This window comes from Notolabrus celidotus, chromosome 8, assembly GCF_009762535.1.
Source record: "Notolabrus celidotus isolate fNotCel1 chromosome 8, fNotCel1.pri, whole genome shotgun sequence".
NCBI lineage: Eukaryota > Metazoa > Chordata > Actinopteri > Labriformes > Labridae > Notolabrus > Notolabrus celidotus.
In genome coordinates this window covers 3,341,753-3,359,701 of record NC_048279.1, presented here as the reverse complement: position 1 = coordinate 3,359,701, position 17,949 = coordinate 3,341,753, and the positions used below count along the sequence as shown (strand labels likewise).

General features: G+C 41.6%; 2 protein-coding genes across 2 annotated transcripts; both read left to right on the top strand.

The window, feature by feature from the left end:
- Window positions 1–12,121: 12,121 nt before the first annotated feature.
- Window positions 12,122–12,829, top strand: LOC117817561 (cilia- and flagella-associated protein 251-like; the record flags this gene model as incomplete). The annotated part of the gene is given in 1 exon segment (XM_034690302.1): window positions 12,122–12,829. A coding segment is annotated over 1 exon segment (708 nt), but the record flags the coding sequence as incomplete, so codon positions are not given.
- A 210-nt stretch (window positions 12,830–13,039) lies between these two features.
- Window positions 13,040–13,744, top strand: LOC117816998 (cilia- and flagella-associated protein 251-like; the record flags this gene model as incomplete). Its single annotated transcript, XM_034689427.1, is given in 2 exon segments — window positions 13,040–13,438; window positions 13,508–13,744. Coding segments are annotated over 2 exon segments (636 nt in total), but the record flags the coding sequence as incomplete, so codon positions are not given.
- Window positions 13,745–17,949: the final 4,205 nt, after the last annotated feature.

The window sequence follows — 17,949 nt, the reverse complement described above, 5'->3', positions numbered from 1 at the left end:
ATGTATACAAATAACCGAGTAGACTACATGACCTTCTTTACACTCTGTTATCAGGAGAAGCATTTACTTTACATGTGCAGATAATGAATGTTAATGCAAAACAAAGAAACATGGAGATAACAAGTGCAGACCATCGATATCAGTATCTTTAACTTGAATTGCCATACTGGTCTAAATATAAGACAACCCAGATTATACCAGGACCTCCACGCACAAAGGGGAGATACTTTTAGAAGGCCAGATCTTGTTGTTATAAAAAAAAACTCAGTTTGAATAGAAACACGGTGAATGAAACAAGGTCTGTTGATTTTTACATTTTTAATATTTTTCCTGATTTAAATCATTTTAATTGTAGCATTTTTTTTTTATTCAGCTAGTTTTAACTAACCTTGACTCAAACTCTAACGTCTGTGTGTGTGTGTGTGTGTGTGTGTGTGTGTGTGTGTGTGTGGCTTTGATTTGCCATCTGAAAGACATTTTTGCACTTTTTCTTGGACACAGATCATATCCGAACTAAAAACTGAGTGTGAGCAGCAGAGATCCAGAGTTACCTGGTGGAGCAGGCGTGTTCACTTTGAGCCCATGAACCCAGAGCCCTCCAGCTGTCAGGACTGTAACTTGGTAACAACACGACTTCAGGACTTTTCTAAATCAGAGGATACCTCATACAACTGCAGTCTGCATCACTCACAGGCACCCATCTGTTCCTTAGGGCTGTTTTCACCCCACCGTACAGTGTGTGCCGATCAAGAAATGAGCTATTCAGACTAAACTTGTTTTTGAACCAGGCTGTAAACATGTTTATTTCTGCTGTAAAGATCACCTTTTTTTATTTATTTTATTTCATTTTAGCCACACTTGTACAAAAACAACCCATATACACACACATACATACATACACATATATAAACATACATGCACACATGCATATACATAATAATGACAGAAAGAAAATAAGTACATTAAAAAAATAAATAAATAAAATAAAATAATAATAATAATAATAATAATAATAATAATACTTAAAGGTGACATATCATGCAAAATGAACTTTTTAATGGTTCTTTACCTGAAATATGTGTCCCTGGCATGTCTACAAACCCCCCCGAAAATGAAAAAAATCCATTCTGCCCCTGTTCTGATTTCTCCACCTTTCTGTAAATGTGTGTGAAACGAGCCGTTTCAGACTTCCGTGTTTTTGTTACGTAACAACAATATCCGGTCTGTCACGGAGTCAGAGCTCGGAGCTTGTTCAGCCCATAGACTGTATAAAATAATACTGAATCCCCCCTCCGTTTTTCATTCCCTGCACACATGTGTGCTAACAAGGAGCTTAGGAGGGAGGCATGCTAGTTGTAGGCTGTCTTAATAAACACAAAGGTCGGTTTTACTCCCCACGTCTGCAGACTTGAAGATCTAGTGGATGATTTTTATTTGTCATGGAAAAGTGCTAGCGCTAGTTAGCATAGCTACATAGCTACATGTCGTAGCTTAAGCTGTAGCTGTGTACCAAGACACACGTCGACATACTGACAAATAAAACAACAAGAAACACAGAATCTGTGACAAATCGTTAAGAAATGTCCTGCTGCCTTTCTGGCAGAGGTCGGTTTTACTCCCCACGTCTGCAGATTTGAAGATCTAGTGGATGATTTTTATTTGTCATGGATAAGTGCTAGCGCTAGTTAGCATAGCCACATAGCTACATGTCATAGCTGTAGCTGTAGTAGTGTACCAAGACACACGTCTACATACTGACAAATAAAACAACAAAAAACACTAAATCTGTGACCAATCCTTCAGAAAATGTCCTGCTGCCTTTCTGGCAGAGGTCGGTTTTACTCCCCACGTCTGCAGATTTGAAGATCTAGTGGATGATTTTTATTTATCATGGATAAGTGCTAGCGCTAGTTAGCATAGCCACATAGCTACATGTTTGTAGCTGTGTACCAAGACACACGTCGACATACTGATAAATAAAACAACAAGAAACACAGAATCTGTGACCAATGGTTCAGAAAGGTCCTGCTACAGGCGCCTCTCTGTCAGGATCAGATTCAGAGGGTTGAAGTAGCGTGGTCTGCTAGCAGCCGTGTATATTCAGCCAACATGTAAACATTAGATCAACGTGCTGGAGAGCTGAGGCCACATCCACTTCCTGAGGGGGCGTGGTCAGAGAGAAAACAGAGTGTTCTGAGGAGGACTGAAGAAGAGGGTTTTTCAGGCATGCCAAAATCTGATTTCAAAGTGTTTTTTTGAGCATAAACTTTAAAGACATGTTTTGGGGACCTCTTAGACCAATATATATTGATGAAAAAAGCGTGATATGTCACCTTTAAGTGTCGAGTGTCCAGTATGTTGAGTGATGTTGACATACATTTAACGTTTTATAGCACAGTGTGGGAGTGTGAGTGCGGTTACGGGACATAAAGGGAGAGGGGTGTGTGCGTGTGTGTGTGTGTGTGTGTGTGTGTGTGTGTGTGCCTGCGCATGAGCATGCGGTGCACCTAAGTAAAATAAGTTGTTCTATGTGTTTGGGTTAATACTGTGGATTTGGAATCAGGCAGTTATAGAGGTAAGTTTATTGATGAATGTAGACCAGGTTTTAGAGAAGTCAGCTGATTTGTGATTGAGAGAGGCAGAAAGTTTTTCCAGGGATATATGTTCTATATTCTAAAGATCATCTCTTTTAATTGGTGTGTATGTGGTTTCTGGTACTTCCGGAGCCAGCCTCAAGCTGATCCTCGATGAACTGCAGTTTTTAACACTTCTGCATTGGCTTCAATTCTTGCGGCCGGAGGTTGCCACTTAATTAACCCGCTTTCTTCAATTTTCAAAAGTTACATCAGAAAAGAAGCTGAATGGAAGAGCATCTTCAAAGTTTTCAGCTCTCTCTGTATTTTTATTGTTGGTGAAACAACCTATGATCCACACCATGTCTACCTTATCAACATACACTGTGTTATCTGCTGAAGAGGAGGACTGAGCTAAGAGAACACACTCTTATTTCAGTGTGTAAGGGTGCTTATACGTTAGAGCTCCAACATGTAACGTTAAAGTCAGCTCTGCTTTTGAAAAAATAACAACATGTTGTTCTCTCTGTCACAGCCTCTCTCCTGGATTGATCGAGCTGACTGATTAAATATTCCCAGCCTTAATCTGAGCATAAAATGAACACATGTGATTACTTCTTGAAAACATGTGTCAGAGTGCGAACATGACCTCAATATGTCAGACTACAAATGAGAAAGCTATCTGCACATGTGGACGCACACACACACACACGTCCTGTAATCCAGCCGCTCCTCCTCGTGTAGATTTAGCAGATCTTGTGTGTTTTTGTCGGCCTGTAGTCGTAGCGGCGGCTGTAATCCGAGGTAGATTATGGTATCTGCAGATGGTGATGAACCAATAACGCGGCAGAGTTCAGACACACTCACTAAACCGTGTGTAGTCCTGCTTAATCTCTGAGTACATGCTGGAAATTCATCGATTTGTTCATGTGAAGCCAGCCGAAGCCTTTGTTGGCATAAATATTACACTGAGCAGAGGGAGGGGGTAAATAGCTCTGATGAAACGTCTCAGTCTTCTTCAGAGTCTGATGTTAAATATAGGATGACAAATAGCGAGCGGCGGCCCTTTTGTTGCAGCGTAATGAGGGCAGCGCTGTCGGAGCGACTCCGTTTAGATTGAGGACAAAAGTTGAGCAGAGAGCAAGTGCAGAATAATCATATCTATTTTCTCGTTAAACGGAAGCCATTATGTTTGACCTCCACTCGGCGCTAATCTCTGACACAAACCAAAAAGTTTTAATTTCCGTGAGCGTTTATGCACACCAGGCTGTAAATGAGAAAAACCAACAGAGGATAATGAGGGATGATTTAAGAACAAAAAGGAGAGATTGATTATTCCCCAAACAAACGGAGGTTTAAACAAAGAGGTGGACGATGACACAGACAGAGCCTCTCTCTCTCTTTCTCTCGGTCTCTCGCTCTCTTCCCGTGGAGTTTGAGGGGAGGTGTGATAGCGAGTTTGAAAGTCACCCTCCTCACAAAGGCAAAGCGGATTACAGGAAGCTGAACTTTTCATGTCGGAGCTCTCCTCCGCCATCGGACACAAAAAGGGCAAAAATAAAAAGTCATCACGGTGAATCTGAGCCTGAATTCCCGGCTGATCAGCGGGGAGGAAATAAAACCCGGGGGCGAGTGTGGATGGGTCTGCGTGAAGGTTGATTATGAACCCTTCAGATGTATCGTGAATGAGCGAGCGGCTTTGGACAAATCTCAAAGAGAAGAAAGGAACACACTGTGTGACGATGATGGTCCAGTTCCTGAAAAGTCTCACAGGAAAGTCATCGTGAGACGAATTTCTGCTTCACTCCGGTTTATAAAAGAGTATGAAGCCACGAATTCGCACCAATCAGGACCTGGTGAAATCCAAATCATTGCTCAGTCATCTGCTGCTGCTGAGAAACAAGACTGAAGCAAAAGGAAGTGTAGCCCGGTGTGAAACACGTATGGTCTGACGTCTGAAGTTTGAGTCAGGCGGTGGCAAAACATAAATAACTGTCCCTGTTACACTGCGGACAACCAGCTCCTCTGATGAGGCCAACAGATTTAAAATCCAGAGTTCATGAAAAGAGACATTTCAGATATTCCTCAAACTCTAACACATGAATAGAATTGAATTTGAAATCCTACTTCTGACCTACAAAGCTCTTAATGATCAGACACCATCATATCTTAAAGAGCTCATAGTGCCCTATTACCCCTCTAGAACACTACGCTCCCAACATGCAGCCCTGCTGGTCCTACCTAAAGTCTCTAAAAGTAGTATGAGAGGTAGAGCCTTCAGTTATCACGCCCTTCTCCTTTGGAATCATCTACCAGTCAGGGTCCGGGAGGCAGACACCCTCTCTACTTTTAAGAGTAGGCTTCAAACTTTCCTTTTTGATAAAGCTTATGGTTAGAGCTGGATCAGGCTTGGACCAGCTCTTAGTTATGCTGCTATAGACTTAGACTGCCAGGGGAACAGGCGCACTGACACACTGGGATCCTGTCTCACCCCCTTCCCCCCAACCCCCTCATCACTAACTTTAACTCTCCCTGTCCCATTAAAGTTACTAACCATAGACCTCTCTGGAGTCCCTGAGCTCCCTTGTCTCGAAGGTTCCTCTGAGCTGCCGTAGACGTCCTCCTGCTGTGGACGTTCCAGACTCCAGCTGATACGGACGTGCTGGACTCCAGCGGCAACAGCTTCTACTACTCGTCTCCTCACTATCACCGCTCCCTCTCTCTCTTATTCTCCTCTATCCCTCTTTCCAGACCCAACTGGGTCGAGGCAGATGTCTGTCTAACATGAGTCTGGTTCTGCTCGAGGTTTCTGCCTGTTAAAGGAAGTTTGTCCTCTCTGCTGTAACTAGCTAAATACTGCGAGGTGCAATGCTCATGGTGGATTAAGGTGGGGTCAGACTGAGTCTTATCCTGTCTTGGTGTTGGGTCTCTGTTCATAATTTGACATAGAGGGGTCTAGACCTGCTCTGTTTGTAAAAGAGTCTTGAGATAACGTTTGTTGTGATTTTGCGCTATAAAAACAAAGATTGATTGATTTGACGATGAGGCCAGAGGCTTTAAAATCCAGACTTCATAAGGGGAGACATTTCAGATATTCCTCAAACTCTAACACATGAAAACAATGGGTCACCTCTGAAAACAAGATACTAATGAGGTTATCCAGAGAGACAGGGGCAGCAGCGTATCACCTCAAACACTCTGGTATGATATGAGGTTATCTCCGGGTGAAGCAGATGTAAACAAACGTTGACTGACTCCAGCTTGATGTCGTGAAACTCTGCAGAGAGATAAAAGTAAAGCAGAAGATTGTAAAGAAAATGTGACTGTCATCTCAGGTGTTTTAATCTTCATTAAGACCTGGCTAGCATGTTAGCTAGCTCACTGGTTAGAGGGCTGCTGACAGTGAAAAGAAAACAACAGGAATCTGAGGTGAAGAGATGTGTCGTTGTGGCGAGAAGCTGCAAAACATTTTGTATTCTGAAAGTTTTTCCAAAGACAAACAGCCGTGTGACTGAAACGCTCCAAAATCTGAGTGAATGTGGCCTCTATACACACACACACACACACACACACACACACACACACACAAAGACGCGCGCACATCGTCTGGGAGCCTGAAGCTGAACACGTCCTCAAAGACATGTTCGACACGCCGCCCGGAGCAGCCCCTTCCCTCCCCTAACAGATCCCAGAGTTGTATGTCTGTTGTAGTGTGTGTGTGTGTGTGTGTGTGTATGTGTGTGTGTGTGTGTGTGTGTGTGTGTGTGTGTGTAAAATAAAGTGGAATAAAGAAGATGTTACTTGTTGAGCCCAGAATGAAGACTGTGTTCTACTTTCCTCGTGTGTGTTGTGTATTTTTAATGTGTTGCAGATTTGTGGCGTTCACCAGCAGCAGCTCTCTCAGAGATTAAACACCAAAATGTGTAACTGTGCCGGCTGCATGAATCTGTTATGGGATTGTCTTTAATTTCTGGTGTCATTTGGCTCTTTGTGAATACAAACTGATGGATTGTGAGCAGGAAAAACATGCAATCTGTGGACTTATTTTACAGCTTGTTGGAGGACCTCTCTGAATGCCTGGTCCTCGCGTGTTCGTTTGATGAAGAAAATAGAAGGAGGTATTGAAGTTTCAAAAATCAGCTTTATTCTAAACACCAGTAGAAATTGCAAAGTGTACAGAGCTCTGGGTCTGACTATCGTGTCCCTGATCAACAACAGTGCTGTTCAGTTCGCGAAGTCTGAACTGACTACTTTTTCCCTGACCCAGTATTTATTAACACATAGGATGAATTTGAATTGTGCATAATTTGAGGGCGTTGCCTCCCCCTCATTGGCCTGAGGCGCGTCCACGTCCTCCTCGTTCTGACTCCCATCATACTCCTCCAGGCCTGAGAAGTTGTCCTGAAACGTGACAGTTAGCGCACACACATTCCTGTCTACCCTCAAGGATAACGTTCTCTCATCATTCACCAATGCACCTCAGCTACGTGTGGTCTGCCACCTGCCCCCCTTAATTTCTGGGATACTGAACCTATGTCTGCTGATGCATGGAATTCTCCCAAGGCCCTGGTTCCTGTTTTTTGGCTACATTACGTCTTACTTTTAATATGTCGTTGTGACTACGACCTTCAGGTCCTTCTTGTTGTTATGGTTTTCCGCTATCAGACATGCAGTCATGGCGTTCTTTGGTTCTCAGTACTTTTCCACTCTCTCAGATGTTCAGGGTGACCGAGGCCTCAATACTGTACAGGTCTCAGTTCTCCGTGGTGCCAAGCTGCATGGTTTCAGTACACGCAATATATGTATCTAAACACTCGTGATGATTAGTATATTTGGCTATATGAGTAAAATTAATATGATATAATATGATTAAGTAAATGAATGTGATTGAGTAAATAGTGACAATTGTGAGTATATAAGAGTGAGGTGTGGAGTCCCATATCCACAAGCTGAAGCTCTGATGAACGAGCGGATCGAGAGACGCTCCACACGGCTGCTTATCATGAGTCCACTGATGCACTTTAATATATGTCAGGTCTGTCCTCAAGAGAAGACGAATACACTCAGACTACAAACACAAACCAGAACACTGCTCAGATTAAAATCCAGACCTCAGAGTCCAGAGATAAAATATGTTAGAGAAATATACCATCCTGGTTTTTCTTTCAGGCTCCAGAAACAACAGTGACTTTTTGTAACTAAATATAAAAATAAATAAGTGTCAGCATCAGTGCACCAGAAGTTTTCAGTATTAAGAGAACACATTTGATTCATCAAATATATTCTTAACACATCATAAAATAAAAATACAAAAGAAAATGTGATTGGTATGATAATAGAAAAAATCAGTTCCTCGTGGATGATTTCAAATATGACGACCATAGACTGTATAAATAATGGACGTAGTATCCGTGAAGTCACCCATCTGTTCCTGAGTGCTGTTTTGAAGCCAATCAAATGCTGAACTCAACCAAACTTAGTGTGACGTAAAGAGGCGGGGTTTAAGCCTCCTAGCTAACAGCTATGTGTTCCTGCCTGTCAGTCAAGTCAATCATGTCCTTATTTGGGCAAAACTTGTAATCTTAATATCTTCTGAACCGTGGTGTTATAAAAAATTTCACCCCCCGTACAGTGTGTGCCGTTAGAGTGATTAGCTACGTAGAGCCAAGCCGTTTATTGAACCAGGCTGTAAACATGTTTATTTCTGCTGCAAAGATCGTCTTCTTTGAATGGGTGTGTATGTGGTTTCTGGTGTTTCTGCAGCCAGCCTCTAGTGGACGCTCGATGAACTGCAGTTTATAACACTTGTGCATGGGCTTCATATTTTGAGACCGGAGGTTGCCGCTTGCTGACGACCCAGAGGAAAGAGCCCTGTTCTCAAATGAAAAGATCTCTGAGTCCTGATTAAGTTTTTCATCATGTAAGGTTAGATAATATTTATTGTTGTTATTATGTCACCTTTAAAACAGATTATTTTGTTGTTATATGAAAATGAAAACTGAGTGTTTATTAAGGTGGGATTCAATATGTGTTACTTCGTCCCACTCCTTTTTGGATGTGTTAATATAGTTTATGTTAGTGATTGTAGTTTTTTTATGTCTGTTTGTTTGTTTGTTTGTTTTTTGCATGATTGAAATATCAGTTTCATGCTAAATGAGCAGGGAAATACAACAACATGCAGCAAAGTCCACACAGTACAGACACTGAAGCATGAACCCTGAAAACTTCCTGGAAATGTCACAAAATGCTCATTTAGCATTATGTGAGCACAAACAGACTAATGTCACCAGGAGGAAGTGGGCGGGTTGATGATCTTTGTAACATGCAACCTAAAAGAGCGACACGTAGAAGGATGAATAAAAACACCAGAGGATGAAGAGGGGCAATTATTTTGAAGAGATCAGTGAAGATGTCTGAAGATCCGTATGTTTCTACGTAGCAATGATATAAACGTAAGAACTGTCATCCCGGTGTTACACTGAGGCTTTAGCAGACTGATGTCACGTCCTGACTCCTGAGACTCATCTCTCCTCATCCGAACAAACTTCAGACTGAAACAAATCTCAGGAACAGCTCATGCTCGGTGAAGCACGAGTATTAGGACTCATGAGTATCATAGGAATGTAAAAGTTGATGATTTATGTATAATATATATCTGAATTATTCTTCCTCATGAATAATCATGTATAGCAACATGTTTTGTATCGCCTGTTAAACACCAAACTCTCCAGAAGCTGCAGCACTTTCCTAAAACCTTGGTTTTTTAATTCTTGTTGAAATGACTTCACTTTTAAGAGCTGACCCCTCCAGTCCTCGCCCCCAGCAATGATGCTATCTGAGGGTTATTCCCAGCCCTCCTTCCCAACTTCAAAGACCACACACACACACACACACACACACACACACACACACACTCTCTCTCTCTCTCTCTCTCTGACCCTGTGTGCCCCGACTCGCCCTGCTCTGCTCTGGCTCCAGACTACGAGCCCTCAGGGAGAAACAGTCAGGGGCAGATACACTCAGGACGGAGGGAGGCTGCTTAGTGTCACAATGACCTCACACACACACACACACAAACACACACACACACACACACACACGCTCAGTGATAAGGGCTGTCTTGACTAAGTGGTGTTGTCCTTCTGCAGAGCGTTGTGTGGCCCGAGGCGAGGCTTCAGTGCTGCGGTTTAGTTTTCTGCTTTTATTTCATTTCAGAGTTTAGTCTCTATTGAGTTAGTCTCCTCTGGGCTTCAGTGGACTTTACTTTACAGCATCCTAAACAGATCAGACCCTCAGAGGGGGAACTTGGCATTTATTGACAGTCAGAAGAGAGAAACTGAAATGATTGACTGAAGAATCTGTTTTTTTTGTTCTCCGGATGTGCTTCAGATTTATTTTATATCTTCTTTATAACAGGATGTAATCCTCTCTTCTTCTTTAAGGAGCATTCATTGAAGGAAATCATCAAGGTTTTTCTCCTCTAAAGGAGTGAGAGGGGGCAGCATATCTACTCGATAGAGTTAGTGCAGGATGTCGTGTGTGTTTCCTCAGTTCGTTCAGCAACTTCTTTTTTATTCAATTATTTATTTATTATTATTATTATTATTGTTGCATATATTGTGTTCTTAACCTTAGGATTGTGGGGTGGGGTTGGGATCGGGCTGGGTTGGGATTAGGATGGGGGGTCTTTTTATTTTTATATTTCTTTTTTTTATATTTATATTTTTTTTGCATTTTTGCCTTTATTTGATAGGACAGCTGAAGAGAGACAGGAAATGTGGGGAGTAGAGAGCGGGGGAAGATGTGCAGGAAATGGTTGACCGGCCGGGAATCGAACCGGCGACCCCTGCAACGAGAGCTATAGCCTCTGTAAGTGGGGCACTCAGACCACTGGCCACCAGCACCCCTATTTTTATATTTTTCTTCCTTTTTTAAAATGTATTTCTTCTATTTCAAGTTGTTTTTATGTAGGCTACAGCACTTTGTGTTCCAATGTCATTGTATGAAAAGTGCTTTATAAATAAAGTTTGATTGATTGATTGATAAAGGCCCGCCTCTTTACCTCACTCTAGCTCCACAGAAGTTAGGTTGAATTCAGCATTTCCAATACGGCTCCCGCCGACAATGAGCTTCAGAACCAGATGGGTGACGTCATTTATTATACAGGATATGGGTTTGACCAACGACCCAAATCTCTTCTCACACTCCGCAGCTTAAATGTACAGCTCTTCTTCACAGCCCACTTTAATTCACCGTGTATGACTTTGTGATTTTTAAGGTTTAATGTTCCTCCACTGGAGAAAAAACTTCTGAGTGGACCCTGAGCCAAGTTTCTATTCCAACTTCTGTTTTATGTATTTCAGGCATTTTATTAAATGCAGTGTTATCATGAGGGTGAAGGTGTGTGTGTGAGCTGCAGTTGTCTTTATATAAAACTGATTTGGCTTTAGGAGCCTGGAGGTCTTGACCTAAAGACTCACTGATGGGAACTAAAGAAGTGTTCACACCTGAGGTCGTTTGAACCCTCCGTAGAAAAACTACTTTTTTTTCTCTAACTGTTTATGTTGATGTGTCACAGCATGACACAGTTTCTACATTACTTACCATCTATATCAAGGGTTCCCAAACTTTTCAGCCCACTACCCCAAAATATAGGTGCCAAAGACTCGTGGCCCCCGACTGTCCCTCAAAGTGATTTAATGTGTCTTCATTTAGCTGGTCTGCAGAAAATGACCCTACCTATATGAGCATGTGTCTGTGTTTCCTGTGCCTTTATGAATTAATCTGCTGCTACTGATGCTTTTGATAATTCACTGTTCACTAACCCTAAACTTAGGAGTCATCTGGAGAAAAGAAAGGCAGAAAACTCATTACATTTTCTATTTTCAAGGTTTTATTTAAAAGTTAGCTACTATTTTTAACAATATTTTTTACTATAAATGGGTAAAATGTACTTTTTTTAGACAACTCTTTTTATTTCATTTTTTCTGGACTTCTTTGTTCACCACAAGTTAACGAATGATATATAAGAAATACAAAACCAACAAAGAGAAGAAAGTACAAAAAAATGCAAAAAAAAAAGTTTTATAATAATTGAGAAGTAATTATAATAAACAGTACAAACCAAAAAGAAAGATAAAAATAGGAAAACAAAAATAAATAAAAATATATATTTAGATTACATAAAAAAACTAACTGGAAGACATCTCACAACCCCCCATTTGTGTCTTAGGACCCACCAGGGGGTCCTGACCCACACTTTGGGAACCTCTGATCTATATAATGAAAAAAGAAAAAAAGGGAAAGAAAAAAACCCCCAAAAAACATTTATATATACATTTAAATATATATATATATATGAAATATAACAACAACAGCAACAGCAACAGCAACAACAACAATAATAATAATAATAATAATAATAATGATAAGAAGAAGAAGAAGAAGAAGAAGAAGAAGAAGAAGAAGAAGAAGAAGAAGAAGGAGAAGAGGATGAAGAAGAAGAAGAAGAAGAAGAAGAAGAAGAGGATGAAGAAGAAGAAGAAGAAGAAGGAGAAGAGGATGAAGAAGGGGAAGAGAATGAAGAAGAACAAGAAGAAGGAGAAGAGGATGAAGAAGAAGAAGAAGAAGAAGAAGGAGAAGAGGATGAAGGAGAAGAGGATGAAGAAGAAGTAGAAGAAGAAGAAGAAGAAGAAGAAGAAGAAGAAGAAGAAGGAGAAGAGGATGAAGAAGAAGAAGAAGAAGAAGAGGATGAAGAAGAAGAAGGAGAAGAGAATGAAGAAGGAGAAGAGAATGAAGAAGGAGAAGAAGAAGGAGAAGAGGATGAAGAAGAAGAAGAAGAAGAAGGAGAAGAGGATGAAGGAGAAGAGGATGAAGAAGAAGAAGAAGAAGAAGAAGAAGAAGGAGAAGAGGATGAAGGAGAAGAGGATGAAGAAGAAGTAGAAGAAGAAGAAGAAGAAGAAGAAGAAGGAGAAGAGGATGAAGAAGAAGAAGAAGAAGAGGAAGAAGAAGAAGAAGAAGAAGAAGAAGAAGAAGAAGAAGGAGAATAAGAAGAATAAGAAGAAGAAGGAGAAGAGGATGAAGAAGAAGAAGGAGAAGAGAATGAAGAAGAAGAAGAAGAAGAGGATGAAGAAGAAGAAGAAGAAGAGGATGAAGAAGAAGAAGAAGAAGAAGAGGATGAAGAAGAAGTAGAAGAAGAAGAAGAAGAAGAAGAAGAAGGAGAAGAGGATGAAGAAGAAGAAGAAGAAGAAGAAGAAGAAGAAAAAGAAGAAGAAGAAGGAGAAGAGGATGAAGAAGAAGAAGAAGAAGAAGAAGAAGAAGAAGAAGGAGAAGAGGATGAAGAAGAAGAAGAAGAAGAAGAAGAAGAAGAAGAAGAAGAAGAAGAAGAAGAAGAAGAAGAAGAAGAGGATGAAGAAGAAGAAGAAGAAGGAGAAGAGGATGAAGAAGGAGAAGAGAATGAAGAAGAACAAGAAGAAGGAGAAGAGGATGAAGAAGAAGAAGAAGAAGAAGAAGGAGAAGAGGATGAAGGAGAAGAGGATGAAGAAGAAGTAGAAGAAGAAGAAGAAGAAGAAGAAGAAGAAGAAGAAGAAGAAGAAGAAGAAGAAGGAGAAGAGGATGAAGAAGAAGAAGAAGAAGAAGAAGAAGAGGATGAAGAAGAAGAAGAAGAAGAAGGAGAAGAGAATGAAGAAGGAGAAGAGAATGAAGAAGGAGAAGAAGAAGGAGAAGAGGATGAAGAAGAAGAAGAAGAAGAAGGAGAAGAGGATGAAGGAGAAGAGGATGAAGAAGAAGTAGAAGAAGAAGAAGAAGAAGAAGAAGAAGAAGAAGAAGAAGGAGAAGAGGATGAAGGAGAAGAGGATGAAGAAGAAGTAGAAGAAGAAGAAGAAGAAGAAGAAGAAGAAGAAGAAGAAGAAGAAGAAGAAGAAGAAGAAGAAGAGGAAGAAGAAGAAGAAGAAGAAGAAGAAGAAGGAGAATAAGAAGAAGAAGAAGAAGAAGGAGAAGAGGATGAAGAAGAAGAAGAAGAAGGAGAAGAGAATGAAGAAGAAGAAGAAGAAGAGGATGAAGAAGAAGAAGAAGAAGAGGATGAAGAAGAAGAAGAAGAAGAAGAAGAAGAAGAAGAAGAAGAAGGAGAAGAGGATGAAGAAGAAGAAGAAGAAGAAGAAGAAGAAGAAGAAGAAGAAGAAGAAGAAGAAGAAGAAGAAGAAGAAGGAGAAGAGGATGAAGAAGAAGAAGAAGAGTAAAAATAAGAATAAAACATGACCTAATGACAGGTATTTTAGGCAGGGGTCTGAAAACAATGATGTTTAGTTACAGACTTAGGGCTTGTTGGCGGTGCTCGTTTATTAAAGTTTCAGCTTTAAAAGATTGTTAAAATCCATCATCCATCCACTTTAGACTAATCTGCATCATGATGTTGTTATTTCAGCACACTTAAGACCTGTTAATTACAAGAACATCACAAGGACATCAGTTTCTGTTTCAGGTTCATAACGCTGCAGGATGCCAGAGGGAAGCCTCTGTGGAACTGTTTACAGTGAAACAGAGACTCATGAGAGCCAAATAACAAGACACTCCTTCACCAGAATAGAGAGGTGCTAAAAATCTTTGGTAATAGTTAAGAACAAGGTTTTAGCTCTGACATGTTGGTTTTCTTTGATCTGATCACATCACAACATCCTGCGGTCAAACTGCAAAGACTCTAACCTCACCATGTTTATCTGCTAAATTTAGTCATCATATCTCATTATACTGCAGATAAGTCACATTTCCTTGACAAGTCCACATTGAACTTCTCATTTCAAGATATAAAAAGCAAGACACTTCTTTTGGATTCAATGGAGGGACAGAGAATCCAACAATGGTGAGATTTGAGTTTTTGCAGGAGGTGAACATTCCCTTCCCTTCTTGTCTTTGATCGGCCTGAACATGTAAAACAGTGAAACAGCAAACCGGCCAGGTGCCTAATGTTAAAGTAAGAGTATCACAGCAGAAGCCGAGGGATTAGCATGCAGCAGAGAGCCGTGATGTAAACGCTGTTATCAGTGAAGTTTGACGTCTTTCTTTTCTCAGCCGTCAGAAAGCTTTTAGCAGCTCAGCATCACTCCAACGTCTGTGCCTTGTCCACATCAGCCTCTCCTCCTCCTCCCCTTACTGCCCTGATAACACACACTCTGACCAGTGTAAGCATTCACAGCATGCTCTGCACACACATACACACACATTGATTCCTCATGACTGACCTCCATATGTTTTAACAGTTGGAGAAGCATTTGGCCTGAGTTGAAGGCCATGTGGGGAAGGGATGTGTGTATGCATGTGTGTGCGTGTGCGCGCGTGTGTGTGTGTGTGTGTGTGTGTAAAGATGAGCAGGTTAGAGTATTGGACCTCAGATCACACACTCAGATATTTGATTGTGACGTTTTAATGAGCTCTCTTTTCTGTCTCTTCTCTTTCTTTCTTCTTGTTGTTTAGTTTCAGGTTTTCTCTCCATCTTTATCAGTTCAGTGAAAAACATACGGGGAAGCTTCTCCTGATCTTTGCATTCCTCTCAGAAAGTATCCGAAAACATGATCAGGAAACATTGAAGACAAACTGAAAGAGCTGAAAGACTTGTTGACGGTGAAGTGTTTCACATCCACACACCTTAATTTATCCAAGCAGTCAGAAACATCACTGATTCATCTTTCTTCCTCTTGATTTGTCTTTTATAGTATAGAGTATATATAAAGACAGAGGAGCAGGACCTCAGTGAAAGTCCAGTGGGCTCTGTTTCAGCTGTTGTGAAACCTAAAGTCCTCCAATCAGAGAGAGTGTGAGTCTCAGGTCAGCATGTGACCGAGTGAATGAGAGGAACCAGCTAAACACACACACACACACACACACACACACCTCATTAACACTTAAACACACAACAACTAGTTAAACAAACAAACAACAAATCAGCAGCCATTTGCCCCACCAGCCTGCAACTGTAAACAAAGACACCACAGAAGGTGTGTGTGTGTGTGTGTGTGTGTGTGTGTGTGTGTGTGTGTGTGTGTGTGTGTGTGTGTGTGTGTGTGTGTGTGTGTGTTGTTTTTGGACCATTTGGGCCTCAAACACCTTTGAAATGATTCAGTTTGTTGCTTTGATTCCCTCTTCTATGTAAAAATAAACTCTCTCTCTCTCTCTCTCTCTCTCTCTCTCTTTCTCTCCCCTCCTCTCTCTCTCTCTCTTCCTGCTGAAACAAAATGTAAAACACTGATGCTGGTATGTGGTGCATAAATCCTTTGTCTCTTTTTTTGAACACACACGCTGTAGACAAACACTGCAGATCTTCAAACAGACAAACTGACCATGAGCTGTAAATCATCACACACACACACACACACACACACACACACACACGCGCACACACACGCACGCACACTCTTCACAGAGACGGTTTGTTGTTCTGACTCTAATGGAGCGGAGTGAAAGTGGGTTTACGTCTCTCAGCTCAGAGTTTGATGCTGACTCCTTAAAACAATAGGTGGTTTAAAAAGAGCTCACAGTCTGACTTTTCAGCCAATCAGGCTCTCTTTAAAGTTATTATTTCCTCCAATCACAGTGGAGATATTCAGGAGACACACAGAGCAGACACAGAGAGTTTTAAGCATCAGTATCAGCTCTGATTTTTACAGATGGCGTGATCTTCATGTGGTTTTCTTCTCAGCATGTTCTTTCCACTCAATCACAGATACAGTGACTCAAGCAGACTCTGATTCACCTTCACATCTTGGACATCTTGTAACCATTAGACCACAGAGTCCTTTTCACACCCTGCCCCCTGAGAGCCGTCCCCGTCCTCCTCCCTCTGCGGCTATGAGGGACGTGTGAAGAAGTGATAAATCAATCTATCACCTTCTGATCTGGAAGGAGACATTAAGGATCCTCCAGGCTGGACCGCTGTGACTCACTTCTCTTTGGCTTTTCTGAAGGTACACTTTCTGTCAGGGTTCAAGATGCTGGAGCCAGGTCCTCAACAAGGTCAAAGAAAGTTCCTATCACTGCATTCTCATCAGCATTTCATAATCTCCTCTCCCTGGTCTCATCCAAACATCTCAGAAGTTCTCATCCCTCACAGCAGCTCCTGGGCTCTGATTGGAGAGGTGAACTCTGTCAGAGGTTTTAGCTTTTCACCATGTTGAACCTGTTTGGCTGTGTTTCTTCTTTCATCTCCAGAACTTTTCTTATGTAAATATATTGTCTGCTTTAATACGTGCATGTGTTTGTGTCTGTCCTTGTGAAGCACCTTGCTGCAGAACTTCTTGTTTGCTTTTCAGGTGAAACAAAAACAGAAACTTCAGAGGCAGACTGAAGTGTTGCATGTGTGAGCGTGCACGTGTTGCATGTGTGAGCGTGCACGTGTTGCATGTGTGAGCTTGCATGTGTTGCATGTGTGAGCGTGCATGTGCATGTACTCCACAAAGCGAGCATACAGTTAGCCGGATCACTTTAGAAGTGTCAGCATGTATACTGAAATCATTGGTTAATTCAGCCAATAACCCGACCCCACACGTCAGTGTTTTGTACACCTGCAGGCTTTACTTTGTGTTCTTCCATATAAATGTTGGGAAACACAGATTGTGTCCCCATGATGTCGGAGGATCACTGTGTCTCTTCTAATCTGCAGGGTTCTCTGTAGAGTCGTAGTCAGGTGAAGGTGTCATCACGCTCCCACGGGACTTCTCTCTCGCCCGTCAACACCCACTTGTTGCGTTTTGGGAACTCAGCACGGAGCAGGACCGCCGGACAGCTGGAGTCATGTGACCGAGGTTTTCCTGCAGTAATCACTGAATCAAGGATTCTCCTCCTCCTCTCCTCATCCATGTTGTCTTTCTGGTCCTCTGAAAACCTCTGACCTGTTGACTCCAGGCCTGGCTCCGCTCATCATGACGGTTTGTTGTTGTAGTTAAGTGAAATACGATCTGGTGATAACACAGAGAGTTTGATTCTGAAAATTAACCGGATGTTTTCATTTTGTTTTGGTGAAACCTGACTTCCTGTCCCGCTCCATCTGCTCTGTTGAGATTGATGCGTCGTGCTCCGGCAAAAACAGAAGTCTTGTGTATGTGATCCAGAGGTCTCAGACCTGCTGGATCAGAGACGCTGGAACACAACGGAGCGGATCCAGTGGAAGTTAACACATTGACTAGAATAGAAACCTATTAGATCCAGTGCTGTGACGGAGCTGAGACTGACCGGACACGGATCTGGTGGAATTTGGCCGTCAGACTGAGGGGACGTGTTCAGGTGGGAAAGTGATGTCTGTGCGACGTATCATCTGTTTAATTTCTGTCTTACTGTACACATATTTGTGTCTCTCTCTGTGTGTGTGTGTGTGTGTGTGTGTTACTTC